The sequence below is a fragment of the Oryx dammah genome, unplaced genomic scaffold, assembly GCF_014754425.2.
Source record: "Oryx dammah isolate SB20612 unplaced genomic scaffold, SCBI_Odam_1.1 HiC_scaffold_8, whole genome shotgun sequence".
Classification (NCBI taxonomy): domain Eukaryota; kingdom Metazoa; phylum Chordata; class Mammalia; order Artiodactyla; family Bovidae; genus Oryx; species Oryx dammah.
This window is the reverse complement of record NW_024070192.1, coordinates 22,119,688-22,134,392: the sequence shown is the minus strand read 5'-3', so window position 1 is coordinate 22,134,392 and position 14,705 is coordinate 22,119,688. Positions and strand designations below refer to the sequence as shown.

At 40.5% G+C, this 14,705-nt stretch overlaps 1 protein-coding gene across 3 annotated transcripts; it reads left to right on the top strand.

The window, feature by feature from the left end:
- Positions 1–1,847: 1,847 nt before the first annotated feature.
- Positions 1,848–14,152, top strand: ZPBP2 (zona pellucida binding protein 2). 3 transcript variants are annotated; one of them, XM_040245469.1, is made up of 8 exons: positions 1,848–1,991; positions 2,250–2,315; positions 3,472–3,597; positions 4,463–4,624; positions 9,722–9,940; positions 10,486–10,568; positions 12,840–13,020; positions 13,730–14,152. In XM_040245469.1, the coding sequence occupies exons 3-8, from the start codon at positions 3,519–3,521 to the stop codon at positions 13,822–13,824; spliced, it is 819 nt and encodes a 272-aa protein (XP_040101403.1). In that variant the 5' UTR covers positions 1,848–1,991; positions 2,250–2,315; positions 3,472–3,518; the 3' UTR covers positions 13,825–14,152. The 3 variants fall into 3 exon arrangements, with proteins under 3 accessions (XP_040101403.1, XP_040101402.1, XP_040101401.1); XM_040245468.1 differs by having other exon boundaries at positions 1,889–2,100; positions 12,840–12,947; XM_040245467.1 differs by having other exon boundaries at positions 1,893–2,100.
- The last annotated feature ends 553 nt before the right edge of the window (positions 14,153–14,705 follow it).

The window sequence follows — 14,705 nt, the reverse complement described above, 5'->3', positions numbered from 1 at the left end:
ATATGACAGAAACCAGACAAATACTACCTCAGGCAGGTGATCAAGTTAACAACAACAATGATATAAGGCATGTGACAGTATGTGCCCTTGATATATACTTGAATATGGTACTTCACCTCCATAGCCTTCCGTCCATAAACCCTAACCTAGAGGGTTAACTCAGACTGGTTAAGCTCCAGTCTAACCTAGAGGCATTCTGCAAAGAGCCTGACCAGTTCAGATCAAGTCAATGTCATCTCAAAACCCATTAACTATCAAGGTCATCAAAACCAAGAATTGTCTGAGAAACTGTCACCGCTAAGGAGACTTGACTAAATGTAACAAGGGATCCTAACTGGGATCCTGGAGCAGAAAACGGCCATTAGGTAAAAACTAAGGAAATCTGAATCAAGTATGGACTTTTTAAAATAAGGTATCAATATTGGTCATTACTTGTTAGAAAGGTATCATAACAAATGTAAGATGTTAATTGTAAGGAAATAGGTGGGCATACATGAGAACTCAGTACTATCTTCACAATTTTTCTGTAAACGTAAAACTATTCTAAAATTAAGTTTGTTTTAAAACAGTAGATGGATTCTTTGAACAAATCACTACTCATTTGGTTAAGTCTCTTCTTATAGTATTCAAAGTTGATCACACAGGGTTTACAAGGATCAATTACTTATAACTGGGAAGCTAATAAAACGCAGTGGTTTAATGATAAACTTCCAGGGAATCAGAGATAATACCTAAACTTGTCTTCATTATCATTACTTTAAGAAGGGAACAGTTGAGACTAAACCATGAATCTAGACACGATAACTGACAAGGGTGGATCTGACTCACCAAATCACATTTCATGGTTTATGCTATGTAGTAAAATTAACAGTGACTAAAACTGAAATCACTGACAAAGGCTGCTCCTGGACCATCTGAGATAGTCCAAGTACTGACTCGGCTCAAAGGAAATAAAACTGAAAACTCTTGATCTCACCCCAAATAATCATTCTGCACCCTGTCTGAACCTTGGGCTCTCTACCCACCAGCCTACTCAAAACCACGACGGAGGGTGTCCCGCTGCTAAGAAACAGACAATAACGCAGGGCTTTCCAGGCCACTAAATGAGTAGCCAAGAAGCAACCATGAAAGACACTGGCCTGGTCTCTTCTGGAGCTCGCTGATATTGACTGAGCACCCACCCCTGCAAAAAAAGGCATTTGGAGATCTTGCCTTTCAACTGGGCTCGTGTTTTTGTTTTCGTTAAAGCAGGCTTACTTCACAACCCCGGATACATTTGCAAGTGGAGTCTCTCAACATCGTATGATACTGGAAGTTGAAAATGAAGGTTAAACGTTCCTCTAGAGTGCAAAGCCCTGGAGACGCCTTGTTGGTGCACTAGTTCTTCAGGTTCTTCATTCTGTGGGTTAGAACGCAGGTGGGTGAAAACTGGGAGTTAAGAATTTGAAAAAGATTGTGCACACAGTTTCAGACAATTCATAAGAAAGGCATAGGGAATTCGCACGCGGGGCTCTCTGCTTCCTGTGAAGTGGAAGCTTCTCCTTCCTCAGATCCTAATGTAATCTCATCCCCTATCCGCCCTATCCCATTGCGCCCACCGCGTTCCTCTCATCGATTTCTTCAGCTCTTAGACTAAGGAAATGACTAAAACGCCAACGCTTTTCTTCTCTCACCGACTGCCCAGAGAACTAAGCGGACAAGAGCGCGGGAAAATGGCGCCAGATTGGAGGCGCGAAGCACCAGAAGCATCCGCATGACAGCGACCGCGTGCGCGCGAGGGGCGGGCCGCTCGCCTCCCGTGCACCTGCCAGGGTCCAGCCCTCTGCACACGCCCCGCCCCCAGCCCCACCCACGCGGGACAGGCCGCGGAGCACGCTCGCGCTCTCCGGCGCGTCCGCTCCCTTTGTAGCTACGCACGGTAGGGGAGCGGACCCTGGCGGTTTGCTCCGCTCGGTGGAGGAGAGATGGGGAGGCGTGGCGCTGGGGCTGAGGTAGGAAGGAGCCCGCCCCTCGACGCCTAACCCTCCCGCGACGCTAGCCCCTGAGTCGTGATGCGAGCGTGGGTCCTACTCTCCGCGGTGCTCTGGTACCTCACAGGAGGTGGGGCTCCTCCCGCCCCGGCCCCAAGGCTTCCCGCAGCTTCCCGGTCCAGCCTCCCCGCTTCGCCCCGCCCCGCCCCAGTCTGAGCTCAGGCTCCGCTTCCACTTGGTCAGTGGGTGTTTTGTTTTGTTTTGTTTTTTCCTCCGCAGTTGGATGGCAGCGTAATTCCGAACGCACTAAGAAAGGCTTCATTTATGGCAAGCCGGGACACCCAGGTAATGAGGACCTCTTCACTCGCAAAGTCCATCCGAAGAGCCGGGGGCCCCGTGGCTCTGCTGAGGTTTTTCCCGAGCAAGGAAATGCAGCAGAAATTTATAGAACGTGTACTGTGTGCTCTGCACTTCCTGGAGGTTGTTTCATCCTTACAGCAACGCCACTGCGCCTCAACTGCGGAAAGAAGAATCTCGCCTAAAGAAGCACGGCTCGTGAGGAGCTAAGATTCAATTTATAGCTCTTTCTCTGATACCACCTCTCTTCAGAATGTCCCTGCTGGTTTGCAACCTGCGAGGCCAGCTCAGAGGAGTGATTTCCGGGGCTGAAAGTCCCTCTGTTTGGAATGTCCTTATCCCTTCATTAACTAGAACTCCTACACATCATTTCCGGCTCAGCTCAGATGTCATTTGTCACTGTGATAAAACTTTCAAACACTCCCCAAGGAAAATCAGTCACACAGCTAACTTTAGATGACTTTGGGCCGGTTCGTAGCGTTGGTTAGATTTGGAATCGCTCCATTTTTGGAGCCCCTCCCCCTCTGTGCCTCCGCCGAATTGTGGTACAGTATCATCTTTATAGGTTCAGAGCCTGGTGTTCAGCAGACTTTATAATTAGTATCTTATGGGACAGTATTGTTCAAAGCACATTGTTGCTGCTTCCATCAAATCCGAGATAGAGTAGGAATTGCAGAAAAATCATCCTTATGTGTCCCACATAGACTGAATTATTGTTCCTAACAGAGGACACTTACAGCTAAATATCACATTTGCCTTCGGGCTGATAATGATCATCTTTAAAATAGTTTTGCAAGCAGAGAGACCCTTTTCTGATCTTTAAGTTGATTCTACCAACGCTTCAAATTTTTTTGATTCTAGTTCTTCTGAATCTGTACACTAAAATGTATTATGTACATTTTAATAAACACTATACTATCACAGAAAAAAAATAATGACTCTCTGGCAGTCTAGAGTTTTAAAAGTCTATGAGAAGTAAAAAGGACTTTAGTTTTCCAAGTGTTATAATGATATGCTGATTTTTAAAACCGTGAAATTCAAAGAGAACTAATCAAAGTAACTTTGGGACAAAATGGTAGGAAGTGTGTTTATTAATTTAAATTTTGCTATATAATGTAGTTATATACTGTTTTATTTGTCATAGTGAAAGTATATGTAAAATTACATCACAACAGCCCAGTCCTTGTCTGTATGGACTTTAAACGTGCCGAAAAAGAAACAGTGGACCCCACCTATTTATGGGTTGGGCCTAATGAAAAGCCATTATCAGGTGAGTTATTTGATTTTAATATCTTCCTTTTTTAATGATGCAAACCTTTTTTAAGAAAAACACTATTATTTATGAGAATGAAAAAGTTGTAACTTAATTTTAACTGAACTTTCGCTTACTCAGTATTTAGACAGTCATAACCTGGTCTGTGCCTTATTTTCTCCTTATTCATAAAACTGAAGCAATAATTTTTGTACCTTTCCTCCCAAAGGCTTATTAGTTCAGAAGTTTTTATAGAACCTAAAATTTATCTTTGCAGCATCTGTGATAGGAAATGAGGTAACTAATTTGTATTTTTTCATGATGTTAGAAGGGTGTTTTAGAATGTAAGGATTATTAATTTCTATCATATGTGAAGAAATTGCATTGTACTGTAAGGTACTATAATCTCATTTACTGAATTACTGGTATAAATCAATTGAAATTAGATGCCAAGAATTGAATTAAAGAAAACCAAAATATATTTCAAAAGTGTACTTATCGTGTGGTTTTCCATTGAGTAATACAGCAGAATTAAGACTTTGTTGAATTCTTGAAGTTAAAATTGTCCATTAATTTATAAATTGCTTCCCTGGTGGCTCAGAGGTTAAAGTGTCTGCCTCCAATGTGGGAGACCCAGGTTCGATCCCTGGGTCGGGAAGATCCCCTGGAGAAGGAAATGGTAACTCACTTCAGTATTCTTGCTTGGAGAATCCCATGGACGGAGAAGCCTGGTAGGCTACAGTCCACGGGGTCGCAAAGAGTCGGACACGACTGAGCGACTTCACTATATCACTCACTATATGTATTTGTAACCCCAAGCTTACTAAATAGTGTTTGAATTGTTACATATTAAATAACCAACTCATTTACTCTTTCTGTTTAGGAAGTAATAGAATAAATATAACTAATACAGGAAAGCTGATGGTGAAAGATTTTCTGGAGCCTTTGTCTGGACTTTATACATGCAGTTTTTCTTATAAGACTATCAAAGCAGAAACCCAAGAAGAAAAGGTAGTAAAGCAGAGATATGACTTTATGATCTTTGGTAAGAATATAGGCACATTTTAACTTATACATTTAGTTTGGATCAGAATTAAGTATATGGTTTCTTCATTTAGTGTAAATGAGTCTGTTATATATAATTGGTATGGCTTATAGAGTATTTTTAATGTGGCTGGTTCCAAATAGGAAAAGGAGTATGTCAAGGCTGTATATTGTTACCCTGCTTATTTAACTTATATGCAGAGTACATCATGAGAAACGCTGGGCTGGAGGAGCACAAGCTTGAATCAAGGTTGCTGGGAGAAATATCAATAACCTCAGATATGCAGATGACACCACCCTTATGGCAGAAGGTGACGAAGAACTAAAGAGCCTCTTGATGAAAGTGAAAGGGGAGAGCGAAAAAGTTGGCTAAAGCCCAACATTCAGAAAACTAAGATCATGGCATCCAGTCCCATCACTTCATGGCAAATAGATGGGGAAACAGTGGCTGACTTTATTTTGGGGGGCTCCAAAGTCACTGCAGTTGGTGATTGCAGCCATGAAATTAAAAGATGCTTATTCCTTGGAAGGAAAGTTATGACCAACCTAGACAGCATATTATAAAGCAGAGACATTACTTTGTCAACAAAGGTCCATCTAGTCAAGGCTATGGTTTTTCCGGTAGTCATGTATGGATATGAGAGTTGGACTGTAAAGAAGGCTGAATCCTGAAGAATTGATGCTTTTGAACTGTGGTGTTGGTGAAGACTCTTGAAAATCCCTTGGACTGCAAGGAGATCCAACCAGTCCATCCTAAAGGAGATCAGTCCTGGGTGTTCATTGGGAGGACTGATGTTGAAGCTGAAACTGCAATACTTTGGCCACCTCATGCGAAGAGCTGACTCTTTTGAAAAGATCCTGATGCTGGGAAAGATGAAGGGCAGGAGGAGCAAGGGGATGACAGAGGATGAGATGGTTGGATGGCATCACCGACTCAATGGACATGGGTTTGGGTGGACTCCAGGAGTTGGTGGTGGACAAGGAGGCCTGGCGTGCTGCGGTTTATGGGGTCACAAAGAGTTGGACACAACTGAGTGACTGAACTGAACTGAAATGTGTCTGACCAAGGAACCTCAAATTGACATCAAAATCAGTTCAGTTCAGTTCAGTTCAGTCACTTAGTTGTGTCCAACTCTTTGCGACCCCATGAATCACAGCACGTCAGGCCTCCCTGTCCATCACCAACTCCCGGAGTTCACTCAGACTCACGTCCATCAAGTCCGTGATGCCATCCAGCCATCTCATCCTCTGTCGTCCTCTTGCTCCTCCTGCCCCCAATCCCTTCCAGCATCAGAGTCTTTTCCAATGAGTCAACTCTTCGCATGAGGTGGCCAAAGTACTGGAGTTTCAGCTTTAGCATCATTCCTTCCAAAGAAATCCCAGGGCTGATCTTCAGAATGGACTGGTTAGATCTCCTTGCAGTCCAAGGGACTCTCAAGAGTCTTCACCAACACCACAGTTCAAAAGCATCAATTCTTTGGTGCTCAGCTTTCTTCACAGTCCAACTCTCACATCCATACATGACCACTGGAAAAACCATAGCCTTGACTAGACGGACCTTTGTTGGCAAAGTTATGTCTCTGCTTTTGAATATGCTATCTGGATTGGTCATAACTTTCCTTCCAAGGAGTAAGCGTCTTTTAATTTCATGGCTGCAGTCAACATCTGCAGTGATTTTGGAGCCCAAAAAAATAAAGTCTGACACTGTTTCCACTGTTTCCCCATCTATTTCCCATGAAGTGATGGGACCGGATGCCATGATCTTCATTTTCTGAATGTTGAGCTTTAAGCCAACTTTTTCACTCTCCTCTTTCACTTTCATCAAGAGGCTTTTTAGTTCCTCTTCACTTTTTGCCATAAGGGTGGTGTCATCTGCATATCTGAGGTTATTGATATTTCTCCCAGCAATCTTGATTCCAGCTTGTGCTTCTTCCAGCCCAGAGTTTCTCATGATGTACTCTGCACAGAAGTTAAATAAGCAGGGTGACAATATACAGCCTTGACGTACTCCTTTTCCTATTTGGAACCAGTCTGTTGTTCCATGTCCAGTTCTAACTGTTGCTTCCTGACCTGCATACAGATTTCTCAAGAGGCAGGTCAGGTGGTCTGGTATTCCCATCTCTTTCAGAATTTTCCACAGTTTATTGTGATCCACACAGTCAAAGGCTTTGGCGTAGTCAATAAAGCAGAAATAAATGTTTTTCTGGAACTCTCTTGCTTTTTCGATAATCCAGCGGATGTTGGTGATTTGATCTCTGGTTCCTCTGCCTTTTCTAAAACCAGCTTGAACATCTAAAAGTTCACGGTTCACGTATTGCTGAAGCCTGGCTTGGAGAATTTTGAGCATTACTTTGCTAGCGTGTGAGATGAGTGCAATTGTGCGGTAGTTTGAGCATTCTTTGGCATTGCCTTTCTTTGGAATTGGAAGGAAAACTGACTTTTCCAGTCCTGTGGCCACTGCTGAGTTTTCCAAATTTGCTGGCATATTGAGTGCAGCACTTTCACGGCATCATCTTTCAGGATTTGAAATAGCTCAACTGGAATTCCATCACCTCCACTAGCTTTGTTCATAGTGATGCTTTCTAAGGACTTCACATTCCAGGATGTCTGGCTCTAGGTGAGTGATCACACCATCATCATTATCTTGGTCTTGAAGATCTTTTTTGTACAGTTCTTCTGTATATTCTTGCCACCTCTTCTTAATATCTTCTGCTTCTGTGAGATCCATACCATTTCTGTCCTTTATCGAGCCCATCTTTGTGTGAAATGTTCCCTTGGTATCTCAAATTTTCTTGAGATCTCTAGTCTTTCCCATTCTGTTGTTTTCCTCTATTTCTTTGCATTGATCGGTGAGAAAGGCTTTCTTTTCTTGCTATTCTTTGGAACTCTGCATTCAGATGTTTATATCTTTCCTTTTCTCCTTTGCTTTTCACTTCTCTTCTTTTCACAGCTATTTGTAAGGCCTCCCCAGACAGCCATTTTGCTTTTTTGCATTTCTTTTCCATGGGGATGGTCTTGATCCCTGTCTCCTGTACAGTGTCACGAACCTCAGTCCATAGTTCATCAGGCACTCTGTCTATCAGATCTAGGCCCTTAAATCTATTTCTCACTTCTACTGTATAATCATAAGGGATTTGATTTAGGTCATACCTGAATGGGGGGCTTCCCTTGTAGCTCAGTCAGTAAAGAATTTGCCTGCAGTGCAGGAGACCCAGGTTCGATCCCTGGGTTGGGAAGATCCCCTGGAGAAGGAAATGGCAACCCACTCCAGTATCCTTGCCTGGAATATCTCATGAGATATTGGACAGAGGAACCTGGTGGATTGCAGTCCATGGGGTCACAAAGAGTCGGGCATGACTGAGTGACTAACACACGTATACCTGAATGGTCTAGCGGTTTTCCCTACTTTCTTCAATTTAAGTCTGAATTTGGCAATAAGGAGTTCATGATCTGAGCCACAGTCAGCTCCTGGTCTTGTTTTTGTTGACTGTATAGAGCTTCTCCATCTTTGGCTGCAAAAAATATAATCAATCTGATTTCGGTGTTGACCATCTGGTGATGTCCATGTGTAGAGTCTTCTCTTGTGTTGTTGGAAGAGGGTGTTTGCTATGACCAGTGCATTTTCTTGGCAAAACTCTATTAGTCTTTGCCCTGCTTCATTCCATATTCCAAGGCCAAATTTGCCTGTTACTCCAGGTGTTTTTTGACTTCCTACTTTTGCATTCCAGTCCCCTATAATGAAAAGGACATCTTTTTTGGGTGTTAGTTCTAAAATGTCTTGTAGGTCTTCATAGAACCATTTGACTACAGCTTATTCAGCTTTACTGGTTGGGGCATAGACTTGGATTATTGTGATACTGAATGGTTTGCCTTGGAAACGAACAGAGATCATTCTGTCGTTTTTGAAATTGCATCCAAGTACTGCATTTTGTACTCTTTTGTTAACCATGATGGCTACTCCATTTCTTCTAAGGGATTCCTGTCTGCAGTAGTAGATACAATGGTCATCTGAGTTAAATTCACCCATTCCAGTCCATTTTAGTTCACTGATTCCTAGAATGTCAGTGTTCACTCTTGCCATCTCGTTTGACCACTTCCAATTTGCCTTGATTCATGGACCTGACATTCCAGGTTCCTGTGCAATATTGCTCTTTACAGCATCGGACCTTGCTTCTATCACCAGTCACATCCACAACTGGGTCTTGTTTTTGCTTTGGCTCCATCCCTTCATTCTTTCTGGAGTTATTTCTCCACTGACCTCCAGTAGCATATTGGACACCTACTAACCTGGGGAGTTCCTTTTTCAGTATCCTATCATTTTGCCTTTTCATACTGTTTATGGGGTTCTCAAGGCAAGAATACTGAAGTGGTTTGCCATTCCCTTCTCTAGTGGACATCAAAATAGTGTGTCCTAAATAATCCTCTTTCAGCCTCCCACTTCTCATTGTCTAGGTATGCAGGCACAATCAGCATTATCACAGTTTTCCTAGGTAATTTAAAAATTGATGTTTAGTTCCATAAAAGCAAATTAATGATCCTTTTCACTGGACAGTGCTGACACCAATGATACTTGTGTAAACTAAGATTCTCCCCACCAAAATCTCATTTTTTTCTTGATACTTTTAACTTACATATGTAGGGCACCCACAGAAGCTATATCTTCTCTTGTACTGAGTAGATAATGTATCAGACAAAATAACCTTTTTCATTAAAGTCATTAGTTTTACACCTCTTCATGAGGACAAATTGTTAAAACATTTGTGCTCAGTTGCTCAGTCATGTCTGACTCTTGGAGATCCCATCGACTGTAGCCTGCCAGGCTCCTCTGTCCATGGGATTGTCTAGGCAAGAATACTGGAGTGGGTTGCCGTTTCCTTCTCCAGGGGAATCTTCCTTACACAGGGATTGAACCTGCATCTACTTGCATCTCCCACGTTGGCCACTCCTGCACTGTGCCACCCAAGAAGCCCTTAAAACATTTTATTAGATAAATTAAGCTTCTTTGGTGGTTTGTAAGATTGATGGTATTTAATATTACATGTTATTTGGAAATTGATGCTAGGCACAATTGTTTTATTCTCATCTTTTTTTTTTAAAGCCTATCGGGAACCTGACTATTCATATCAGATGGCTGTACGTTTTACCACAAAATCTTGTGAAGGAAAATATAATGATCTGCTTTTTCGAGTCCTGAAGAAAATCTTGGATAATTTAATCTTTGATTTGTCATGCCATATCATAGAACCATCATATAAATGCCATTTTGTTAAAGTTCCAAAACATGGCCTCATTCATGAGCTATTTATAGCATTTCAAGGTAAAAAATTTTAATATTTCTTTAAATTTATGAGTTTAATCTTATTACAGAATTAATTACCATATTAATATGAGAAATAAGTAGTAGGCTTTAAATGCTTGTTAAGCACTAAAATCTATTGTTGTTCTTAGCCTGATTGTGGTTTTAAAAATTAATGCATTAATTATTTGCTTTCAACTATGATATATTGTTGCCTATTTTTGAGAAGTTAATAGCATTTTATAAATATGGCCTTTAACTATGCAGCTAATATTTAAGTTATAACTTCTTATAGAATTTTAAATTGTATTTTTGAGAACTTGACAAAAGGGGGAAACCAAACCAAATTTATTTCTATTCATTTTAAAGCCTTGTAGTTACCTCCATTAGCCCCCAGATGGAGTGAAATCATAATGTATAAAGTATTCAAGTTATGCACCTTTCTGGGATTACATAGATTAAATACATGCACACATGTATACTGAATTCAGCATTTGGAATGTTATTGGAATGTTTGGAACTTTTTGGAATTGTTTTGTGAAGATGTCATTTTCTTCCCCCTCCAGTTAATCCTTTTGCACCAGGGTGGAAAGGTACATGCAATGAGTCTATTGACTGTGAAGATACCACTAATCATAATATCCTCCAGGTGAGAATTTCAGTGTAGGGGGAAAGTATTTGAATAGTAAACAAAGCTGTTTAAAAACTTAAGCATGAAATATTACTGATATTGCTTTCAGTTTTATAAACTGAGATTGTGAGAGTCTTAGCTATTTTAAAATGTTTTGTCTTGGAATAGTATGTTTGGAATATTATATAACTCCCCAGGTTAATATTATGTATTTTTCCTATGATAGAAGAAGGATGGATCACTGGTCTTTGTTCTCCAAATGTAACCAAGCAGCAGCTTGAAAAACAACCTTACAGGGCTTCTTTGGTGGCTCAGTGGTAAAGAATTCACCTGCCAATACAGGAGACACAGGTTTGATCCCTGATCCAGGAAGACTCCACATGCTATGGATTCTGAAAAAGATGGGAATACCAGACCACCTGACCTGCCTCTTGAGAAACCTATATGCAGGTCAGGAAGCAACAGTTAGAACTGGACATGGAACAACAGACTGGTTCCAAATAGGAAAAGGAGTATGTCAAGGCTGTATATTGTCACCCTGCTTATTTAACTTATATGCAGAGTACATCATGAGAAACTCTGGGCTGGAAGAAGCACAAGCTGGAATCAAGATTGCCGGTAGAAATATCAATAACCTCAGATATGCAGATGACATCACCCTTATGGCAGAAAGTGAAGAAGAACTAAAAAGCCTCTTGATGAAAGTGAAAGAGGAGAGCGAAAAAGTTGGCTTAAAGCTCAACATTCAGAAAATGAAGATCATGGCATCCGGTCCCATCACTTCATGGGAAATAGATGGGGAAACAGTGGAAACAGTGTCAGACTTTATTTTTTTGGGCTCCAAAATCACTGCAGATGTTGACTGCAGCCATGAAATTAAAAGACGCTTACTCCTTGGAAGGAAAGTTATGACCAACCTAGATATCATATTCAAAAGCAGAGACATAACTTTGCCAACAAAGGTCCATCTAGTCAAGGCTATGTTTTTTCCAGTGGTCATGTATGGATGTGAGAGTTGGACTGTGAAGAAAGCTGAGTGCCGGAGAATTGATGCTTTTGAACTGTGGTGTTGGTGAAGACTCTTGAGAGTCCCATGGACTGCAAGGAGATCTAACCAGTCCATTCTAAAGGAGATCAGTCCTGGGATTTCTTTGGAAGGAATGATGCTAAAACTGAAACTCCAGTACTTTGGCCACCTCGTGCGAAGAGTTGACTCATTGGAAAAGACTCTGATGCTGGGAGGGATTGGGGGCAGGTGGAAAAGGGGAAGACAGAGGATGAGATGGCTGGATGGCATCACGGACTCGATGGATGTGAGTTTGAGTGAACTCCAGGAGTTGGTGATGGACAGGGAGGCCTGGTGTGCTGCGATTCATGGGGTCGCAAAGAGTCGGACACGACTGAGCAACTGAACCGAACTGAGGCCTCTGCACCACAATTACTGAGCCTGTGCTCTAGAGCTTAGGAGCCGCAACTACTTAGCTCACGTGCTGCAACTCCTGAAACCCCTGCACCCTCGAGCCCAAGCACCGCAACAAGACAAGCCACCACAATGAGAAACCCATGCACTGCAACTAGAGAATAGCCCCCACTCTCTACAGCTGGAGAAAAGACTGCCCAGCAACGAGGACCCAGCACAACCAAAAATAAATTCATTCATTTAAAAAAATGAACAGCCTTATAAAAATAAATAAATAATGAACAGCCTTATAATCATGTCACTCTAGGTTAAAACATTGGTTTTTCCAAAACTGTGTCTTTATTGATCATGATAGTTGCTCTCTTCTCTGCCTTATTTGAGGCTCAGGACATAATCTAAAAAAATACCTTCATTCTCCTCCTCTAGTCCTTAAGCCCGTTACCCTTAACATTGTACATGGTTTATGGGTTATTATTAGTTATATTTAAGCCCTATGCTCAAAAAATAAAATTTACACCATTAGTCTGTAATGCTAATTAAAGTTTTGGTTTCCATCTTGCTTGGCTCTTTGGAGTTAGAAACAATCAACTCCCAGTTATCTACATATGGGATAGACATGCTGCAAATAATTAAAACAAGTGCTTTTTAACCTCATTTCAATTCTTCTTAACTGTTGTACATAAAAATTGACAATAATTGATGAGTTCAGGCTAAACTAATTTTGGTATTAACATGCAACTTTTCAGGAATTCACCTGTTGTGTAAAGCAGTGCCATGCTTGTATTACATTTCATTGCCTCTGATACGGGAGAAGAAATTTGGTTCACAGTTTAGTAATTGTACTTCTCTCTGGTGTTTTAAAATCTTAGGCAAGAAATCGAATAGAAGAATTTTTCCGGAGCCAAGCATATATTTTCAACCATGATCTAAATAAAACTCTACCAGCGATGCATTTTGTGGATCACAGTTTTCAAATAGTGCGTATGGATAGCTGTCGTCCAGGCTTTGGAAAAAATGAAGGTCTACACAGCAATTGCGCTACCTGTTGTGGTAATTATAAAATACACATATCTAGTTATTTAGGTTATATAGTCAGAATTCTCTTAGCATAATTGAATATTTATAGTGATTTTCTTACCAAAGAAATGTATTCAGTTAAAGGGAAGTAAAAATTCGAAGCCCAAATTTCTAAACATAGTTATCTTCATGTATATTAATTCTGCCTAGTATAATCTTTTGTATTACAAAATATCTCTATAGCATTCTGACTTGAGATACTGTACTATGAAAGGAAACAAAATGGTCCTGCCTAGAAATTAGAAATAGGAACTAGAAAACAAGAAATAGGAATTCATAAATGGAGCAATGCAGAAGTTATCGGAAGATGCTACTAAAGGAAAAAGTAGCTAAGATTCTAACTTTCTTTTACAGTGCTACCTCAGATCATCAGATAACAATATTTAAAACTCATAAATGGGGAGTTCCCTGACAGTCCAGTGGTTAGGACTCCACTTTCACTGCCATGGCTCCGAGTTTAATCCATGATTGGGGAACTAAGATCCTACAACCTGCTCAGCGGAGCCAAGGGAAAAAACAACTCATAAATAATCTTCCACAGTTTAATTGGTTGAACATTACTGGTAGTAGAACATAGATATAGAATGTCAATGGTGTGACATTGATAGCAATTTGTATTATTGGTATAAAATACCTTTAACTGAAATGATAATGATCTGCTCCATTGTACTTTCCTCTGCAGTGGTTTGTAGTCCTGGGACTTTTAGTCCTGATGTTGATGTTACATGTCAGACCTGCATTTCCGTCCAAATCTACGGAGCTAAATCATGCCAGTAAATTTCAACATGAAGACTAGGGGTGAAAGCATCATTACTTGCTTGTGGAGGTGGAAGACATAAGATGATTTGTTCACATCCCAGAGTGTCATAGATATTTTCATTAAGGAAGATCAGTAAGACCAAAACATTGGAAAATGTACATTGTTAAAACCATAAAAAGATAGGCAACATGGTATTTCTAAGAAGGCGTTTAATCTCAGTGGATGATTTTTAATGAAATATGTTTTGTTGCTTACAAACAATCTTGTTTCTTTGTACCTAAAACTATGTTAAGGTCAAGAAGAGTAGACAAGTATAATATAATAAAATTTTGTACTTTCCATATATTATTTTGTTTGATATCACTCATATGATATAAAGGCATATGTATTACTTTTATAATTAGAACCAAAAAAGTTATTTCTTTTAGTCTCTTTGCTTTTAGTCTATTTATTTTAGAATAATAGACTTTGTTTTTTTGTATAGAGTTAGGGTTACAGAAAAATTGAGCAGATATTACACAGAGTTTCATATACCCACTTCAGCCCACACTCTGACCCCTCCCCATTTCCCCTGTTAGTAACGTCTTGCATTAGTGTGATACATTTGTTATGTTAATGAACCAATGTGATACATTATTATCAACTATAGTTAATAGTTTATATTAAGGTTCATTCTGCGTGTTGTACAGTTCTGTGGGTTTTGACAAGTACATATTGACATGTGTCCACCCCTACAGTTTCACACAGAATAGTTCCACCGCCCTTAAAACGCTCTCTGTTTAATCTATTCTTCTCTCTCTCTTACTCCACAGCCCTTGACAACCACTAATCTTGTTACTGTCTCTGCAGTTTTGCCTTTCCCAAAGTAGATTAAACTTAGAACCATACAGTATGTAGA